This window comes from Mobula birostris, chromosome 3 (assembly GCF_030028105.1).
Source record: "Mobula birostris isolate sMobBir1 chromosome 3, sMobBir1.hap1, whole genome shotgun sequence".
Classification (NCBI taxonomy): domain Eukaryota; kingdom Metazoa; phylum Chordata; class Chondrichthyes; order Myliobatiformes; family Myliobatidae; genus Mobula; species Mobula birostris.
Window position 1 is genome coordinate 146636548 of NC_092372.1, and position 20790 is coordinate 146657337.

A 20790-nucleotide genomic window follows, 5' to 3' on the forward strand; every position below is an offset into this window, starting at 1 on the left:
ATATATCCTACATCCTGCAGGAAATGCATGCCACTGTTATAGCTTTCATGTCCCTTTCATCAATTCCTCCTTTTCAGAAAGAAAAAAGAAAATGTGTTGAATCCTATAGAGAGAGAGCACAACTGGTAGAAATGGTGAAGATTTTTCAGTGACTAACAAGATATGTAAACTCGAAAGTCTACACATACAAGTTACACATAGTAACTTGCTAGATAAATGAGACGCAATCTTCGGTACCAAGGCTGTATCATGGCGAGGTTTGCTGAATGTCTTCCTGTCACATGTTGATGGGTGTAGGGGTACTATCAAGAAGCAACAGGCTCTGCCCAAGATGCTGCAATGGAGAAGCTTTGACAACGAGATAAGCCTCTCCTTCTGTCTTAGCGAATTGCCGAAAATTATTTCTAAATGTTTGAACATTTGAATACATTTCAAAACGATCACAAATTTAGGCTCCACGATGGTGTAGCGGTTAGTGTGATGCTGGTAGAACTCGGGGTGTACCGGAGTTTGGAGTTCAATTCTGGCACCATCTGTAAGGCGTTTGTAAGTTCTCCCTGTGAACTGCATGGGTTTCCTCCTGGTACTCCAGTTTCCTCCTACAGTCCAAAGACATACCAGTCAGGAGGTTAATTGGTCATTATAAATTGTCCTAAGATCAGGCTAGTGTTAAATGGGTGGGTTACTGGGTGCTGTGGCTCATTGGGACGGAAAAGCCTGTTCCACACTGTATCTCTAAATGCAGAGGGATACAGAGGAAGATAACTAGCCATACTGTTTAAAAGAATGAAGGGTAAGATATTTAGATGGGATATGAGGGCCTTTTTTCACCCAAAGAGTGGTGAGTTCCTGCCTGAGAGTGCTGTAGCAGAATTGCTGACAGCATTTAAGAGGTGTCTAAATCTGCACTTGGTTTGCATAGACAGAGACAGTGCTGGAAGTCAGGGTTAATACAGATGGTTGCCTGGTGGTAGGTGAGGACATGATAGGCTGAATGGCTACTTTGCATGTTGTATGACCTGTGACATCCAATGCATCTTGTTTTTATATATATTCGAAAGACTGTTTGCACCGAATGATATAAACGTGCATTCTATCACGCATTGCATAATGGCCCAGAACAAAATGACCCTCACTTTAATTTTAGTGATTCCCAGGCGCCTCTATCTTCTGTGCTTGGGAAATCACTAAGTTTATTCCCCCAGAATCTTTTGCAGGATCGGGGTGAGAAATGCTTGTGGGACATTCTGAGTTGGAGATGGAGATCCCACATTACATAAATCTTGTGTATTTCCTCTTAATGTCTGTTTTACTGCACCTTCTCGCTGAAACAGTTCCATTTGCAGCACCTCAAACTGAAGTTTTATTGTGCTGTTGTTCAACTGCCTTGTCACTTGTTCTTCCAATGTCTTTTGATGATTCTGGATCTGCAGTCACATGGATGCGCCTTGGGAAGCACCAACCTAGGAAGTGATACCCTTGCTAGAATGCATAGTGGTAGAGAGGCTGCTCTGCACTTTGCAAGATCACAGATGTGCAAATATAAACAATCTGCAATTGCCAGGGCTCAGTCATTGTTCTGCTCCTTAACTTGCATTGGTATCAAGTTTAGCCATATCTTGTTCCAAATCTTTCTAGTGCATCGTTCTTTCCTTTGGTTTGTAACCTCCTCCTAGCTCTTCCAACATTCTGATATTACTCCTCATCTTTTGGGAATATTTGAATTTAGTTAGCTGCCATGAACAGATTATGCTGTCAGCCTTGAAAGCCCTGAGCTCTGAAATTCCCTCCTTGACCTTTCTGTTTTAAAAGGATTTTTAAACTTTGCTCTCTGGGCAAGCTTTTGCTCACCTTTCCAAATGTCTTGTGTGGCTTGATGTCATAATTTGTTTGCAAAGCCCTCCTTTAAAAAGGGCCGGGGTAGGACTATGTTTTGTGTCCATTGAAAGAAGCTAATTAATTTTGCCATGGTAATTGGTATTTTTGTAATTGCTGATGAAAGGATTAGGGTTTTGGCAAACCAGTAACTCTTTGGTGTTAGAAATGAATGCTACTTATAATAAACTTAGCTCTTAAAATATACAGCACTAAATTCTTTAGTTGCTGTAGTATTCATCTGGTTATATTTCACTTAAGGGTTGTAGTTCTCTAAAAAGTGATGTTTTATGCTAATCAGAGTATAACAATTTGGTATAATGCATTCATTTATTTTGCTGAATCAAGATCTCTTTAAAATTCCTTCAATTTACTATGAAAGCCCATTTGTTTGAATATGTTGGTCTGTCTTCGATCATGTCTATGTGGTTTATTACCAACTTTAAAAACAAAAATGAAAGTTTTTCTGTGTTTTGGATGAATAGTTATCTGACCCAGTGAGTCATAGAGTTACAAAATTATACAGTATGGACAGCATCTCCACCACGAACAGTAACGCCAACTCTGATGAATGAGTTATGTCATCCGGATATCTAACCCATATCTCCCCAAGCAGATCCTTTACTCCCAGTTGAAGGAAGGTCAATGAGCCCTTGGTGGGCAAAGGAAATGCTTCAAAGATAATATAAATTAACCTGAAAAAATTTAACATTACATCTAAAAACTGGGAAGACGTTGCACTCAATAGATACAGCTGAGGAAATCTGCTCAAGAGGGAGCTGCTCTACGTGAGAGCAAGCTCCGCTGTGCAGCAGAGAACAAGCGGCAGCTGTTAAAGGAGAGACTGGACAACCAAGAGACCCAACCACTAACCACAGCCACCACTTACTCTTGCCCACTCTGCACCAGAACATGTGGCCTCTACAGCCACCCGAGGACCCACTAATAGACAACCCCTTCAGAGAATATCCTACTCAACTCAAGCAGTTGCATGACTACAGCATGGAAATAGGTCTGTTGGCCCAACTCGTTCATACTGTCTGAGATGCCTTCCTGAGCCAATTCCATTTACTAACATTAGACCCATATCCTATACCTTTCCTATTAATTAACTTGTTCAAATGCATTTTAAATGTTACATTGTACTCACCTGCTCTACTTCCTTTGCCAGCTCATTCTATATACCCACCATTCTCTGTGTATATGAAAAGACTTTTTGTCTAGGAAAGCTTGAAAACAAAATGGATGCATACTATATGCAACATTATTCTGGTGTGTGACTGGTGGAAACAGATAAAAGTGGGTTGGGGCTGGGTGATTAAGGGACAGCCATCACGAATGTTTAGTTGTGCGTTGTTTCAACTCCTATTTCCACACTGACCTATTTGTCCTTGACCTTTTCCATTGCTGTGGTGAGGTCAAAAGCAAATTAGAAGAACAACACCTCGTATCCACTTGGGTAGCCTATAAATCAATAATAGGAATGTTGACCCCCCCCCCCCCGAGCAAAACTCATTATTCCCTCCATCACCACCAACACCCATCCCACATTATATTGCTCCACATTATAGCATCTTCAGCCTTTTGTGTCTTTGTAGTAAGGATATAAGCTGAGCTTTGGAATTGGAAAAAATTCTCGAAACAGTTTCATAAAAAGGATGGAACTGGAAATAATTGTAAAAAAAATTGATTAAATTGGTTTATTGTTACTAGTACTGAGGTGCAGTGAATTACTTGTTTTGCATGCACATCACTTCTGTACAATAGTGCATTGAGGTGGTACAACGGAAGACTATAGCAGAATGCAGAATAAAGTGCTGCAACCACAGAAATTGCAATGCAGGTAGACAATAAGGTGCAAAGCTGAACAAGGTAGATCATGAGGTCTAGATTCTATTTTATTGCATTAGGAATTGTTCAGGTCTTATAACGGAATATACATCTTTGAGCATGATGCTCTCAGCCTTCTGCCTGTCTTTGATTATATTGACAGCTTTCAGAGGCAGTGGTGAGTGTAGATAGAGCCCATGGATGAGTGACTGATTTCTGTGACTTGCTGAGCTGTGTCCACAACTCTCTGTGGCTAATTTGCAGTCGTGTACAGAGAAGTTGCCGTGCCAAGCCGTGATGCATTCAGATAGAATGCTTTCTATGTGCATCGATTAATAATTAGTGAGAGTTAAAAGGGGTACGTCAAATGCCTGAGGAAGGCACTTGCGTGCTGCCTTGGCTGTGCCATCAATGCAGTTGGACCAAGACCGGCTATTGGTGATACTCACTCCGGAGTATTTGAAGCTCTGAACCTTGGTACTGTTTACATAAACAAGAACATGTGCCTTGTGCAGGTGCCAGGGTCAGAACATCACAGATCAGGTCCACAAGCATTCTTGAGGGGAAGGATGAGCAACCAGAGGTGGTGGTACATGTTGTATCAATCGCATAGGTGAGGAGAAGAAGATTTGAGGCTCTGAAGAGAGAATATGGGGAGCCAGGTAGGAATACGAAAAGGGAACTTCAAGAGTAGTAATCTCTGGATTGCTGCTTGCATTGTGCACCAGTGGGGGTACGAATAGGCTGATAATGGCAGTTGAATGTGTGGTTCAAGAATTGGTGTAGGAGGCAGAGTTTCAGATTCGTAGATTATTGGGATTTTTTTCTGGGGGAAGTATGACCTGTACACACAAACTTGAGTGGGATCAATATCCTCATGAATAGGTTTGCTGGAACCTGGAATCAGTGATGCTAGATGAGAGGATGGAGCAGTTGCCATAAAGTTACATGCAGCATTTGAGAGACTGGGCAAGGATAGGACATAACTGCAGTCAGTTGGACAGGCTGATGTGTGTGTGTATTTTAATCGCAGGAAGTGTCAGAAACAAGGGTGGTGAACATAGAGCATGGATTAGTACATGGCACTGTCGACATTACAGTGACTTGGCTCTCATAAGGACAGGAATGTCTGCTGGATGCTCTGGAGTTTAGTTGTTTCAGAAGGGACAGGAACGGAAGTAAAAGAGTTGGAGGAATGGCATTGTTAAGCAGGGATAGTATCACAGTTGCAGGAAGGGCAGATGCCGTGGAGAGATCAGTTACTGAGTCAGTATGGGTGAAGTCAGAATCAGAAAAGGAGCAATCACTTGATTGGACGTACTCTCTAGACCCCTTTTCTCCACCCCATAGTGGCAGACCGGGAGTCAGATTTGGAAAAGTGCAAGAATAATGGGGTTGTTATTATGAGCGACTTCAACTTCCCAAATATTGATTGGCACCACTTCAGTGCAAAAGATTTAGATGGAATGGAATTCATTAGGTATATCCAGGAAAGACTCCTGACACAATATGTAGACAGATCAACTAGAGGAGAGGCCATACTGGATCTGGTACTAGGCAAAAAATCTGGTCAGGTGACAGATCTCTCAGTGGGTGAGCATTTCAGAGACAGTAACCACCACCCTTGGGCTTTTGCCATAGCCTTGGGCAGGGATAGGAGCAGATGGTATGGGAAAGTATTTAATTGGGGTAGGAATTATGATGCTATTAGGCAGGAACTTGGGAGTGTAAATTAGGAACAGATGTACTTGGGTAAATGCACAATGAAGATTTGGAGGTTGTACAGGGAATATTTGCATGGAGTTCTGGAGAGGATTTTCCCATTGAGGCAGGGAAAGGATGTTAGGTTGAAGGAACCATGGTTGACAAGAGAAGTAGAATTGTCTAGTCAAGTGAAGAAAAAAAGCACACTTAAGGTTTAGGAAACAAGGATCAGAGAGATACTACATAGCCAGGACGGAGCTCAAGGAAGGATTTAGGAGAGCTAGGAGGGGGCATGAGAAGGCCTTGGTGAGTAGAATTAAGGAAAACGTATGTGAAGAACAGGAGAGTGACTAGAGAGAGGGCACCATTCGGGGATAAGAGAAGAAATGTGTTCCTGGAGTCTGAGAAAGTAGGGGCGCCCTTAATGAATACTTGGCTTTAGTATTCACCAGTGAGATGGAACTTGAATGAATGGACAGTGTAAAACAAGCTGAAATGCTGTAATATGCCAATGTTAAGAAAGAAGAGAGGCTGGAAAAACATTAGGACAGAGAGGATATACCCCAGGTTACGAGGGGAAGTGATGGAAGAGGTTGTTGTGCCTTTAGTGATGATCTTTAAATCCTCACTGGCCACAGGTGTTGTACCAGAAGATAGGAGGGTGGCAAAAGTTATTCCTGTCTTCCAGAAAGATAATAGAGTTAATCCTTGGAATCGTAGACCAGTGAGACTTGCATCAGTGGTGGGCAAAATATTGGAGAGGATTCTTAGAGACAGGATTTACAACCATGGTAGACTCATTCAGAAAGTCAGAAGGCATGGGATCCAGGAAAACTTGACTGCATGGATTCAGAATAGCCTTGCCCACAGAAGCAGAGGGTGGTACTAGATGATGTGTATTCTGCTTGGTGGTTGGTAACCAGTGGTGTTCCACAGGGACCTTTACACTTCGCGTTTTTTATAAATTACTTAGATGAGGAAGTGGAAGGGTGAGTTAGTAAGTTTGCAGATGACATGAAGGTTGTTGGTTTTGTGTGTGGTATAAAGGGTTGTTGTAGGCTGCAATGGGACATTGATAGGATGCAGAGGTGGGCCGAAAAGTGGCAAATGGAGTTCAGCCCAAAGAAGCGAGAAGCGATTGACTTTGGAAAGTTAAACTTGAAGCAGAGTACAAGATTAATGGCAAGATTCTTAGCAGTGTGGAGGAACAGAGGAGCCTTGGGGTCCACATCCCTAGATCTCTGAGTTGCAGCACAAGTTGATAGAGTGGTTAATAAGTCGTTTGGTATGGTGGTCCAAGAGCCACAATGTCATGTTGCAGCTCTTTAAAACTCTTGCTAGATCACAGTGTTCAGTTCTAGTTGCTTCGTTATAGGAAGCATGTGGAAACTTTAGAGAGGGTGCAGAGGAGATTTACCAGGGTGCTGCCTGGATTACAGAGCACAGTATGTCCCATAAGGATTGGTTGAGCAAGTTAGGGTATTCTGTTTTGAGGAATAGAGGGTGAGAGGTGACTTGATAGAGGTGATGAAGATAAGAGACACAAATAGAGTGGATAGCTCGTGCAACTTTCCCAAGATGGAAATGGCTAATACGGGGGTGGGGGGGATTTTAAATTGATTGGAAGAAGGCATGGTGGGTGTCAGAGGTAGGTAATCCTTTTTACACTGAATGGTGGGTGTGGGGAGCACACTGTTATGGATGGGGTAAAGGCAGATATACAGGTGTGTGCCGCTTAATGTCCGATCGCATTTACGTCCGTAGTCCCAATTGGAGAACGTGACGTAGTGGACATAACCAATCTTGAGTATCGCCTGTCTCTTGAGTGTAGTAGCGTTATCTCTCTGTTTAGTTTTCTTTCGAAAATATTACTGTAAGGTGCATCATGGCTTCCAAACGCAGGTTATTCGACCTGAAACTCTTCCAGTGGAACACTGAGGAAGTTGAGAACAGTGATGTGGATGATCCTGATCATCTTTGATAAATTGTGTGTGATATAGGCTAAGAAAGTGTTTACATAAAATTTTAAAAAGTGAAAAAAAATTAAAGGTTTAAATGAAATAAAACATAGTGTATGTATTATAGTGTACAGCATACAGTTTCAGTGTAAGTTCGCTATTTAGTCAATACAGGTACACTACAGTACTCCATATAGGTTTGCTAAGTATATAATATGGTGTTCGCACAAGGTCCAAATCACATAACTTCTGATTTCACAGAACATATCATGGACATTAAGCGACGCCTACTTGTATTAAGGATGTTTAAGAAACTCTTATGCACATGGATGAAAGAAAAAAACTGAAGGGCTATACGGAAGGGATGGATTAGATTGATTAAAAAGTTAGTACAACATAGTGGTCCGAAGATTCTGTACTTTATACTTTATTATCGGCAAACAATTGATACTAGAATGTATAATCATCACAGCGATATTTGATTCTGCGCTTTCTGCTCTTTGGATTACAAAAACTAAATATTAAAAATAGTACAAATTACTAAATATTAAAAATTTAAGTTATCATAAATAGAAAATAGAAAAATTGAAAGTAAAGTAGTGCAAAGAAACCGAGGGGCAGGTCCGGATATTTGGAGGGTACGGCCCAGATCCGGGTCAGGATCTGTTCAGCAGTCTTATCACAGTTGGAAAGAAGCTGTTCCCAAATCTGGCCATGTGAGTCTTCAAGCTCCTGAACCTTCTCCCGGAGGGAAGAGGGACGAAAAGTATGTTGGCTGGGTGAGTCGTGTCCTTGATTATCCTGGCAGCACTGCTCCAACAGCGTGTGGTGTAAAGTGAGTCCACGGACAGAAGGTTGGTTTGTGTGATGTGCTGCGCCGTGTTCACTATCTTCTGCGGCTTCTTTCGCTCTTGGACAGGACAACTTCCATACCAGGTTGTGATGCACCCTAGAAGAATGCTTTCTACGGTGCATCTATAAAAATTAGTGAGGGTTTTAGGGGGCAGGCCAAATTTCTTTAGTTTTCTCAGGAAGTAAAGGCGCTGGTGGGCCTTCTTGGCAGTGAACTCTGCTTGGTTGGACCAAGTCAGATCATTTGTGATATTAACCCCGAGGAACTTAAAGCTTTTGACCTGTTCCACTTGCGCACCACTGATGTATATTGGGTCGTGCGGTCCGCTACTCCTTCTGAAGTCAACAACCAATTCCTTCGTCTTGCTGACGTTGAGGGATAGGTTATTGTCTTCGCACCATGCCACCAGTTTCTTAATTTCCTCTGTACTCAAACTCATCATTACCCGAGATATGGCCTACATTGTTGTGTCATCCGCAAACTTATATATTGAGTTTGATGGAAACTTTGCTACACAATCATGGGTGTACAGTGAGTACAGCAGGGGGCTGAGTACACAGTACTGTACTGTTCTAAGTTCTGTTACTCCTTTGCAGAAGACAATGGTTAGCTCTTTTGTTTTATTGGCATGGAGGGAAAGGTAATTGTTGTCATGACACCATGTCACCTGTGTTCTCCTTTTTCTCCAACTCGTCGTACTCATTGTACTCAGACTGCATGAGTTTCCTCTGGGTTTTCCTGTTTCTTCCATTCCATAGAACATGTAGGTCAGTAGCTCAGATGGCCATGTTGATTGCCCTCTGTGTGGACAAGAGGTAGAATCTGGGAATGTGAGGCTAAAAGAAAGGGGGTTAATGTAGGATCAGTGTGCACAGGTGGTGGCGATGGGCTGAAGGGCTGCTTTCCATGCTCCATCACTCTGACTCTGTTTAACTACTGGCCAACCTTTTAATCTAATTTCCCAATGACTGTGTCAGTCATGTAGTTGTGCAGTACAATGACATGGTTGCCTTTTTAAATGTGGGGATTATTTTTGAAAGACACTTCGATGCTTCTAGTTTTGGGGAAGGTATCATCAACTGCAGCGGTCCCCAACCACCAGGCCGCGGAACGTTGCCAGGCCGCAAAGCATGTGCTACCGGGTCCCGAGGAAACGATATGATTTGGCGATAAGAGTCAGCTGCACCTTTCCTCATTCCTTGTCATGCCCACTGTTGAGCTTGAATGCACGCCAGGTCATTACGCACGCGTCATCCATGTCAGCGCGGGAAGGAGATCAACTCCTCGAGCTTGCAAATGATGGCAGGCTGAAAATCATATTTGACATAACATCTCTGCCGGCATTCTGGATCAAAGTCAAGGCTAAATATCCTGAGATAGCCACGAAAGCACTGAAGACGTTGCTTCCATTTCCAACATATCTCTGCAATGAATGCAATGAAAACTACATTGCAGAATAGACTGGACATAAGGAACCTCCTCCGAGTATCGCTGTCTCCCATCACCCCTTGATAGGACAGTCTTGTTGCAGGGAAACAAGCCCAGGGCTCCCACTGATTCAGCGATATTGGTGCGTTGCAATGATTTTATATGTTCATACGGGGAAAATATGTGCTGTGTGTTTAATATCCAAACGTTACTTAAAATGTTATGATGCTATTGACTTATATAACCATATAACAATTACAGCACGGAAACAGGCCATCTCTGCCCTTCTAGTCCGTGCCGAATGCTACTCTCACCTGGTCCCACCGACCTGCACTCAGCCCATAACCCTCCATTCCTTTCCTGTCCATATACCTATCCAATTTTTCTTTAAATGATAATACCGAACCTGCCTCTATCACTTCTACTGGAAGTTCGTTCAACACTTACTTCAAGCTCCCCTGATAATTGACTTATCGCTAGATTCATGCGAAGAAAATATGTACTGTGTGTTTAATATTAAATTCATTAGATAAACCCTTTTAGAAACAAAATTGAGTGTATTAGTCACTTATCACCCATATTACATTCGTGATTAACATCCCCGGGAACAGAATCGCCAAAAACGATTTGTAGAAATAATCCACAAGTACACGCATGCGCAAATCATGCACGCGCACTGGTGCCCGCGCAAGGCTTCATGGTCATTGTAGTCTTTCCGGGGGTAAACCCAACGTACTTAACTGCTACTCTTGTTCATTGGCAACCCTACCCCCCTCCCCCCCCCCCCCCCCCCCGCCCAACGGGCCGGCCAGTCCGCAAGAATATTGTCAATATGAAACCGGTCCGCAGTGCGAAAAAGGTTGGGGACCCCTGATCTACTGTTTGATAACTGCCATTGTTGTATGTCTGCTTTACATATTGATGGTGAATGATCAGTGCTGGCATAATAAAGCCATTGGCAAATGTGCTCTCCAGTGATATTTTTCTCTGCAATTCCCACTGCATGCTTCAGATACTAATTTGGCAGCATCAAAAAATAAGTGCCACGTTTCTTACATGTCATGATTTGAGTCTAATTTGGATTTGGTTGGATATTCAATAAACAAGCAATTTGATCCAAGTAATAACACATTTATTTCCTTAGTATGTTTCAGGGTGTGGTGCTGATTGATGTACAGGAGCAAGTGACTGACTTGTATCAATAAATTCTGTCAAGTATATGGCATGTACTAGCTGAAAGAGATCAATGTATCTTAAAATACACCTTAAAGCAATCTCTAGATTTGCCTCAAAGATCTTTCCTGTACCTGTCAAACTTGTACGACCACATGAAGTGGATTGTAATTGACTAATTTCAATGTGTTGATTATATGCAGTCTCCAGTAATGTCGGTCTGCTTTGCCCGATTTCACCCGAATTTGGTAGTTAGTGGTACCTACTCTGGACAAGTTGTTCTCTGGGACAACCGCAGCCACCGTCGAGCTCCAGTTCAACGAACCCCTCTCTCTGCTGCTGCCCACACTGTGAGTAAATCATTCTTACATTTAAATGTGTAACTTCTCAAAGTATTTGTTATCGAAGTATGTATACATTATGCAACCTTGAGACTTGCCTCCTAACAGGCAGACACGAAGCAAAAAACCGAAAAGAACCCATTTAAAAAAAAAGACCATCAAGCACCCAATGTGCTGCGAAAAAAAAAACAAATCATGCAAACGATGAATGCAAGCAAATAGCGTTCTGAACTGAAGTCCACAAAGACAGCTCTGTCCACTGACCCTTAGTTCAGTACAGAGCGGAATAGTGAGCTGAACCGGCCCATCCCTCTCCTCCAGCCCTGACATCCTGAGCTTTTCAATCTGGCCTGGCATCTAAATCATCGTCCAAAGATCGGGTTCAGTCGCTTCGATGCTTTTTAATTGTCTCTTAACTTGACCCGACAGTATTATTTGCTGAATGAGTAGGAATGTAATTGTTGTAAGATCTATAGTTCTTGAACAGTGTTCACAATCTTAGAACATTTCAAAGCATTCATCTTTCATCTTTCATCTTTTAAGACATTTATGGCTGATGGTTTATACAGTAAATTGAAGTAATGATCAACTTTTTAAGAATGTTGATTGAAGTTTATACTGTCCAAGAGGCAGTGATTGAATTACCTGTGTTATTTAAAATAGTGGAAAATATTTTTTCTCGATCTTCTGTTGGAGCGAACTGAATTTCTGTTCATTGTTTCATCCAAAAGATGATACCTCTGGTAGCAGTCTAAACTTTCCGAGCCCCAGTGGAATTTTGTGTTGGCTTGCGGTGGCATTGGTGCTCCCTGTAGTGGGAACTGGTTCCACAGTCTTCTGACTCTGAGTGATTGTTCTATCAGCCACGTATCACTGATACACCGCAGTGATTTCAACAGGAGGTGCTCATATTGCTCTTTTGTTGCAAGCTTGTATTTTACCAGCTGATGACAGGCTGATCTTGCAAATTTTTAATATGTTATTATTCAAATGTTGAATGTAGTTTCACATTTCTGAAATTGAATATCAAAATTATGATTTTACAGGTGCTGAACTTTGACAAACAAATAAACCTACATTTAAAAAATTATGTGCTGGAAATGTTTAATTTTGATGGCTGTTGTGTGACAATTAGATTATTTTTCTGCCACCATAAACAGTTTCCAAACATTTCGTTTTGTCAATGTGCTTCGGGATTTTTGAGCTCCCTACCTTAAGGAACAATCCTGTTTTCTCTGGTTACTCTATATGACTGAAGTCTTTAATTGCTAGCACCATTGTTGTAATCTGTTTACTCCACTGCATTAGCACATGGAGCCATAACACTGGATCTGCATACATCAACCTGCTCTCAGTACAGAAGGCCAGCAAGTTGACCCTCCATACCTGAAAGTTGGAGGTACTGCAAATGCTGGAAATCTGGAGCCATGCACACAATCCTGGAAGAACTTAGAGGGTCAGGCAGTATCTCTAGAGGGAAATAAACATTCAACTTTTTGGATTGAATATGCCAATGAATAGAGTAAGCTACAATTACCAACTAGTCCTGAGCCAAAGTCCTGTCAAGGCCCCACTTGAAAACAGTGGATGGCCTTTGAGGTATTTTTAATTGAAAAGTCCTAGCAATTAAGAATGGGACAGACAGCAACCAATTTACCCGCTATGTTGAGTCCAGCTTTAGCTGTGTAAGTCTGTTTCAGATGGGAGAGAAAAGATATTTGTCATTAGTTTGAAGAACGGCTAGTAAATTATTCCCAACATCTTAGTTACTATTGAACCCTTAACCAACATTCCTAAAATAATAATTACACTGTCATTTATTTACTCGGTATGTATGAACTGCCTGCCATGTTCCAATACACCAGCGTAAGAAGTCAGAGATGAACTGGACAGAGGAGGAGATAGCTAGCAATACCCCATGAAACAGTAGGCAGGATGAGGAATGGGGAGCACAATATGCCTCTTTCCCTCTATTTATAAATCTTTTGATAAGGCCTGTATAACTCTGGCCACTTCAGCCACTCACTTTTCTTAGCATCATCATTATGTGCCATGTCGTATGACATGGTCAGTCATGGTCTATGACCATGATTGTTCTTGGCAAATTCTACAGAAGTGGTTTGCTATTACCTCCTTCTGCTCAGAGTCCTTACAAGATGGGTGGCCCTAGCCATCCTCAATACTCTTTAGAGATTGTTTGTCTGGCATCAATGGTCCATAATCGGGACTTGTGGTATGCACCGGATACTCATATGACCATCCACCACTTGCTCCCATGGCTGCAGATGACCCTGGTTTGAGGGGAGGGTGGCTAAGCAGGTACTACACCTTGCCCAAGGGTGACCTGCAGGCTTGCAGAGAAAAGATGTGCCTTACACCTCCTTTGGTAGAAACGTATCTCCATCCTGCCACCCAAATTTTCTTGTACAGGCAATAAAATTAATGAAGGTTATTACACTTCTTCTTCCAGGAAAAGTCAATTTGCGAAAGGCTGAACTGCATCAGTCCTGCCGAAATGGCTTTGGCCCGAAATGTTGACCGCACTCTTTTCCTAGATGCTGCCTGGCCTGCTGAGTTCCTCCAGCATTTTGTGGTTGCTCAGATTTCCAGCATCTGCAGTTTTCTCTTATTTGTGATCAGTCTTTAAATTAGTCTTTTACATCATACATGATTTAATTATATTGAACGAATATAGGTCCAAAATATTGTTACCATAAAATGTATTAAAAATTGTGTGTGTACACATTTCTCATCTATAAGATGTTTGTCAAAATAGGTTCTGTAAATGCTGGAAACCTTAAGCAATATACACTGTAGAAACAAACTGAATAATGGGGGATTTATTACAAGCTGGTGCATACCAGGAAACCAGTCAACGCTGATCTACCTGAGCATGAATTTGATAGAGCTTTTAGATTCCCTGTTGATGAGATTGCCATTAGAACCACATTTTGATAACAGAATGCTGGCTGCAGGAAGACTTAATTAGTAACGGACTAGATCCTGCTACAGAGTAAAACGGTTGTCCACAGGTCTGGCAGTAGATTAAATTTTCAATTACAATAATGGGTATATGCTCTAACATGATTAACGATACTCCTGAACTTTCATTGTTGCATTCCATGTGTCTGCTTTGAGGCATTGTCTATGATTCCCTGTTACTACATTTGCACAATCCGCATCCCTATTGACTAGCTATTAGTCCAACAACACACAGAGGGCCAGGCAGCATCTATGGAGGGAAATGAACAGTTGACTTTTCAGGCTGAGACTTAACATCTCATGATCTGATGAAGGGTATTGGTACGATATGTCAACTGTTCATTTCACTGAGTTCCTCCAGCGTTTTGTGTGTTATCGTGCAATGTTTGTCATATTTTTGAGGACTTTCCATTATAAATTTGTGTGCTAGGTGTAGATTGGAAACTTTCTGCATAAACATGTCGCAGTGTAATTGTGCACTTTCTCCATGGGTGGAAGCATAACAAATCTTTTTGACTTCTGGATACTCTGAGAAATATTGGTGTACTTAATTAAAGCATTGGCTTTAATGCTCTATTTCTTAAATTTATCTTGTTTTACTATTTAATTAGAGGTGTAAAAATATATATAAATGTATGTATAATGCATAACTGTGCAATTATAAACTATTTCTGAAGCCTCATTTATTATCTTGCGGACTTGTTTTGCCTAATATTATACTTGGTACTGACTCCCTTATCTAGTATTAATATCAACTAGACTTAATAAAAGTAATAAAAAGCAGAAAATAGATTATTCAGAATGTGCATTCGTTTATAAATGCATAGTTCAATTATCCCCTACCAAAAGACTCCAGTTCAGTTGAGACTACGTGTGATCTTAACTTTTGTGTAATACAATGGGAAGCTTTCTAATTTGTTACTGTATGTAAACTCTGTGAAAGCATGACATGCCAAAACTATACACCAGTTTTAGAAAAGAACGGAATCAAAGTTCCAAGCCCTACTACTTCAGAGAACCTGGAAATTCAGGGCAGTTAGCAAAGTAAAGGTGAAGTTATGTAACAACAAAGATGAATCTCACAGGTATCTATTGCTGTAACTTGAAAAATGGTATTTGAAATAATTTCAATAGTGTTTTGAAGATTTGATATAAATATCAGACTTTCTAATCTGAAAAGTAATAGGTTAACATCAAGGGGTCAGAGCTTTAGTTTATTATTGCTGTTTGCTGGAATTTTTACCATTATTCATTTTTTTTAGCATCCTGTGTATTGTGTGAATGTCGTTGGAACACAAAATGCTCATAATCTGATCACAGTTTCTACAGATGGAAAAATGTGTTCCTGGAGCCTGGATATGTTGACTCAACCACAAGTAAGCTGGTTCATTACATTTGTCTGAGTGGATTAAACATTGGTAGTTACTGATTTATCAAAAGTAAAAGTAGCTGATTTATTGTTATAGGCAGGAAGAAATATAACTATTGGGGCACCTATCGTAGGGTATTGGTTCGCACAAAATTTTACAGGACCAGCAACACTGGTTCATTTCCTGCTCCTGCCTGTAAGGAGCTTGTACGTTCTCCCCGCAATGGAGTAGATTTCCTCCAGGTGTTCTGGTTTCCTCCCACAGGCAAAAAATGTACTGGTTGGTATTTTGATTGGTCATTGTAATTTGCTCCATGATTAGGCCAGCATTAACTTGGGGGATTGCTGGGCGCTGTGGCTTGGAAGGCCAAAAGGGCGTGTTCCATGCTGTATCCCTATAAATAAAAATGTAAATAAACAAAAATTAATTGTTTTCATCTCTCATTTCTTGAGGTATGCAGAGATGATAAAGCTTCATGTCCTGCTAAATTGTGATTCAAGTGGATTTGTGTCATGAAGTGTGTCTATACTTGGTATTGAGCAATCAGAAATATAGTATGGAATGGTAGGATCGATGGCAAAGTCATTGTTTCTGTTATGAACTGATACGAGACAAATTTGAGGAGAGGCATGACAACATTAAAAAAAAAAAAGCAGAGGTAGGGCATGTGGTCCATCAAGTCTACTTAGCCTTTTAATAAATTCATCGTTGATCTAATCTTGGCCTTACTCTAATTTCCTGTGTGTCCTCCTTAATCCTTCCTTTCTCTAACTCAGTGGGTCTGTTTCAGCCTTGTGTAGAAGGTCTTCCCTTCTCTCTGGGATGGAGAATTCCTCAACTTCCTAACATCCCTTAGAGAAGAAGTTCATCCCATGTGTATGCCTGAAGTTGTAGATCCATCTAGAACAGGGGTTCCCAACCTGGAGTCGACGGACTCTTTGCTTAATGGGATTGGTCCATTGCATTTTGAACTGGTCAGGACAGCTTGCCATCCTCAGCTTCCTAAGCAAAGAATGACACCTTCTGTATTCTGTAGAAGTTCAGCATAGTTCGTCACAGTGGAGTACAGCATACAACAAATTTTGAAGCATGTGAAGATTTGGAGAGTGGACAAAGACTGGAACAGCTGAAATAGTCATCTTTAAAGTAGAGAAGGCACCAAGGAGATGGAGAAGTTTAGAAGTAATAAGTGGTTCTGGACAAGAGGAAACTATTTCCATTAATGGAGGAGTTGGAAGAAACAGATTTTTTATCTATCCTGGTGCAGAGTTTCATGGATTGTTTTCAAGCTTTCAAACATTTTTTTCAAGCTTATTAATATCTTTCCTATAGGTGAGTGACCAGAACTGCACATGGCACTCTAAATTTGGCCTCACTAGAGTCTCCTATAACTTCAGTATAACTCGTGCACTCGCTGCCCTGATTTATGAAGCCCAGTGTGCCTCAGGCTCTCTATGTGACCCTGTCTGCCTGTGATGCCACTTTCAAGGCATTGTGGATCTGTATTCCCAAGTCCCTTTGTTCTGCCGCACACCTCAGAGCCCTGCCGTTCACTGTGCCAGTCTTGTTCTGGTTTGTCCTGCCAACATACAACAGCTCACACTTCTCGGCATTAAATTCCATCTCCAGTTTCTCATTCCATTTTCCCGGCTAGTTCAGATCACTTTGCAAGCTTTTATGACCTTCCTCGTTGTCCACTACGCCCCCAATCTTGGTGTCCTCTGCGAATGTGCAGATCCAGCTTACCACGTTTTGTAGATCATGAAATAGATAAACAACACTGGTCCCTGTGGTACATCATTAGTCACAGGCCCCCAAAAAGAGAGACAACCATTTACTACCACTCTCTAGCTTCTCCCACTAAACCAACATTAAATCCAATTGACTACTTCATCTTGAATGCTGGTGGACCTAACCTTCTGGACTGCCACTCATGTGGAACTTTAGATTAGATTAGATTATGAGGACACACAGTCCTCTTTTATTGTCATTTAGTAATGCATGCACTAAGAAATGATACAATATTCCTCTGGTGTGATATCACAGAAACACAGGACAGACCAAGACTGAAAAACTGACAAAAACCACATAATTATAACATACAGTTACAACAGTGCAAGCAATACCATAACTTGATGAAGAACAGGCCATGGGCACGGTAAAAAAAAAAGTTCAAAGTCTCTTGAAAGTCCCACATCTCACGCAGACGGGAGAAGGAAGAAAACTCTCCCTGCCATGCCCGACCACAGTCTGACTCTGAGTCGTCTGAAAACTTCGACCCTCCGACACCGACACCAGCCCTCCGACCAGCCCTCCGACATCTCTGCCGAGCGCTTCAACCCCAGCCCCAGCTACCAGCAGCAGGCAAAGGCTTTGCTAAAGTCCATGTAAACAATAACCACTGCCTTCCCTTCATCGATGTGTAGGAAGTCCCTACTGAACGTGGTTCAAAGAACATGAGCACATTGGCAGATGTAGAATATATGCTATATTCCACTGCAAGAAAAACCTAGGAAGTGTTTTTTTTAAAAAGCTGAGGTGCAAAGGTCTGCCTCCATAGTAGCAGATGAGAGTTCAGCACATCCAAGTATTTTGTAGGTATAGCTTTACATTAACTGCTCACTCCCCCTCCATGCAGGTCGCTGCCTCAAGTCAGTTTATGAAGTGGTAATCAAAAATGCATCATTTTGGGCAGAATAGAAACTGGAAGAGCTCCAGGTTTTGGTGCTTCAAGTGTACAGCTGCAAGTTGTATTGTTTTCTGGAACAGTCCTACTGCGTATCATTTGCTCTAATTGTTTTAGCTGCTGTATGTACTTCACTGAACATTGTGGGCTGTTTAAAAGTTGTCAGGGAATGGGTAATTCAGGGGGTGATGTGAAAGACCAGCTGCAGCCTCTGCTTATTACTGACAAAACCTGCCCGTGGATGGGAGAAATGATGATAGGTCCAATACCTGCTCAGCGAACTTTGGGTGACCATTATTTTTGAATGTAATTGGTTATGGGCCAGATTGATATTGCTTGTGGCTCTGAACAGAGCAACAGTGCAAACAATATTTAACTATTCAGACTGAAGTCTGAGGTATCTGTGTAAAGACTGGAATGGACTGTCCCGGTGAGGTTCTAGTGCAAGATCTGAGACCCCATTCATCCCTTTAGGAATTATTGGGCAGTGGGTGAGAAGGTAATGGGTAAGGCAAATTACTTTTGTCTTATTGCTTTGTCATCTTTAAGTTTTGAGTTTTTTAAAAAAGATTTTATTAATTTGACCTTGTAAGTCAATGTTAATATGTTTTGAATGTTTCCTGGCAGTCAGTGTGTAAAGCCTGTAAAGCTATGAGAAGGGCATTTTAACAAAGATTTCTGGGGTGCTCTGGAGATGGGCTTCAGTGTTCTATGTACTGTACCTCTTTCAACCCTTTGGACTATGATACTGGAGTCCAGGATGCTACGAGCCTACTAGGAACATCAAGTTGGCGAATACAATACTCTCATTAGAACTATAGCCACTTATGAGTTAGCATGTTTGTGACAGTTGGAGACTGAATTATTGAGATTTGTAAACCTGTAGAAGACCACATCTGTCATTTCAATTTGGGAATAATGTACTTTGGTAGGTAGCAGTATGGTGTTACCTGTTCTGAGAAATTACATCAGGTAAAACTTTGCATGCTTGTAATAAGTTTTCTATTTGTTTTGACAAATAGTAAGAACTGCTCCTATTTTTATAACTGCATTGCGAGCAGCAAACATTTTAATCTCAGTGACATGAAGTAGGAGGATAATGTTCACCCAACATTTTGGAATGTGTAATTTGCTCCAGGTTGCAGAAGAATAATCGGGACCTCTGCAATATGTAATTAGATTCAGTCATTGTCTACATGCTACTCACCTCAGAGAACACACCATGCTTGCGCAACCAAGATTAAGGAATTCACTGTACTAGCACGTAAGAAGTCAGAGAGCACATTTCACTAGCATTAGAAGTTAATGGGACATATTGCAGAAACCATTTTCAAGCTTACAGCTAAGTGAAAGGTTGGGTAAAATCACTAAATGTTAATTAACTAGGTTAAATTGCTAAATAGTAAACAGAAATATTTCAGTCTATCCTGGAAATGTGGTGTATTACCAATGCAGTATGTAGGAGGACCAACTAAATGACTCATTTAGTACATGTCTATTTCATAACATGCACTCATTTTAGTACATGTCTGTATTAGTTTTGGAGTTTTTGAGCTAGGGTGAAGAGCATCAATAAGGAGCATTAGAGATGGGGAGAGTTACCTGGGAGGCAATGCAGACCTTGGGTTAGGTAGTGATTTGAAAGTCAGAAGGCATGGGATCCAGGGAAGTTTGGTCAGGTGGATTCAGAATTGGCTTGCCTACAGAAGGCAGAGGGTTGTGGTGGAGGGAGTACATTCAGATTGGAGGATTGTGACTAGTGGTGTCCCACAAGGATCTGTTCTGGGACCTCTGCTTTTCGTGATTTTTATTAACGACCTGGATGTGGGGGTAGAAGGGTGGGTTGGCAAGTTTGCAGATGATGCAAAGGTTGGTGGTGTTGTAGATAGTGTAGAGGATTGTCAAAGATTGCAGAGGGACATTGATAGGATGCAGAAGTGGACTGAGAAGTGGCAGATGGAGTTCAACCCGGAGAAATGTGAGGTGGTACACTTTGGAAGGACAAACTCCAAGGCAGAGTACAAAGTAAATGGCAGGATACTTGGCAGTGTGGAGGAGCAGAGGGATCTGGGGGTACATAATCATAGTCGTAGTCATACTTTATTAATCCCGGGGGAAATTGGTTTTTGTTACAGTTGCTCCATAAATAATAGTAATAGAACCATAAATAGTTAAATAGTAATATGTAATTTATGCCAGTAAATTATGAAATTAAGTCTAGGACCAGCCTATTTGCTCAGGATGTCTGACCCTCCAAGGGAGGAGTTGTAAAGTTTGATGGCCACAGACAGGAATGACTTCCTATTGACGCTCAGTGCTGCATCTCGGTAGAATGAGTCTCTGGCTGAATGTACTCCTGTGTGCACCCAGTACATTATGTAGTTGATGGGAGACATTGACCAAGATGGCATGCAACTTAGACAGCATCCTCTTTTTAGACACCACCGTGAGAGAGTCCAGTTCCATCCCCACAACATCACTGGCCTTACAAATGAGTTTGTTGATTCTGTTGGTGTCTGCCACCCTCAGCCTGCTGCCCCAGCACACAACAGCAAACATGATCGCACTGGCCACCACAGACTCGTAGAAC

The 20790-nt window shown here is 41.5% G+C and overlaps 1 protein-coding gene across 1 annotated transcript in view; it reads left to right on the top strand.

The window, feature by feature from the left end:
* The window catches only part of LOC140194728 (cytoplasmic dynein 1 intermediate chain 1), a 208536-nt gene that overhangs the window by 127775 nt on the left and 59971 nt on the right, over positions 1–20790 (top strand). The window contains exons 11-12 of the mRNA XM_072251990.1: positions 11025–11171; positions 15407–15520. Coding sequence (XP_072108091.1) covers positions 11025–11171; positions 15407–15520 — 261 coding nt within the window. The remainder of the gene's footprint in view (positions 1–11024; positions 11172–15406; positions 15521–20790) is intronic.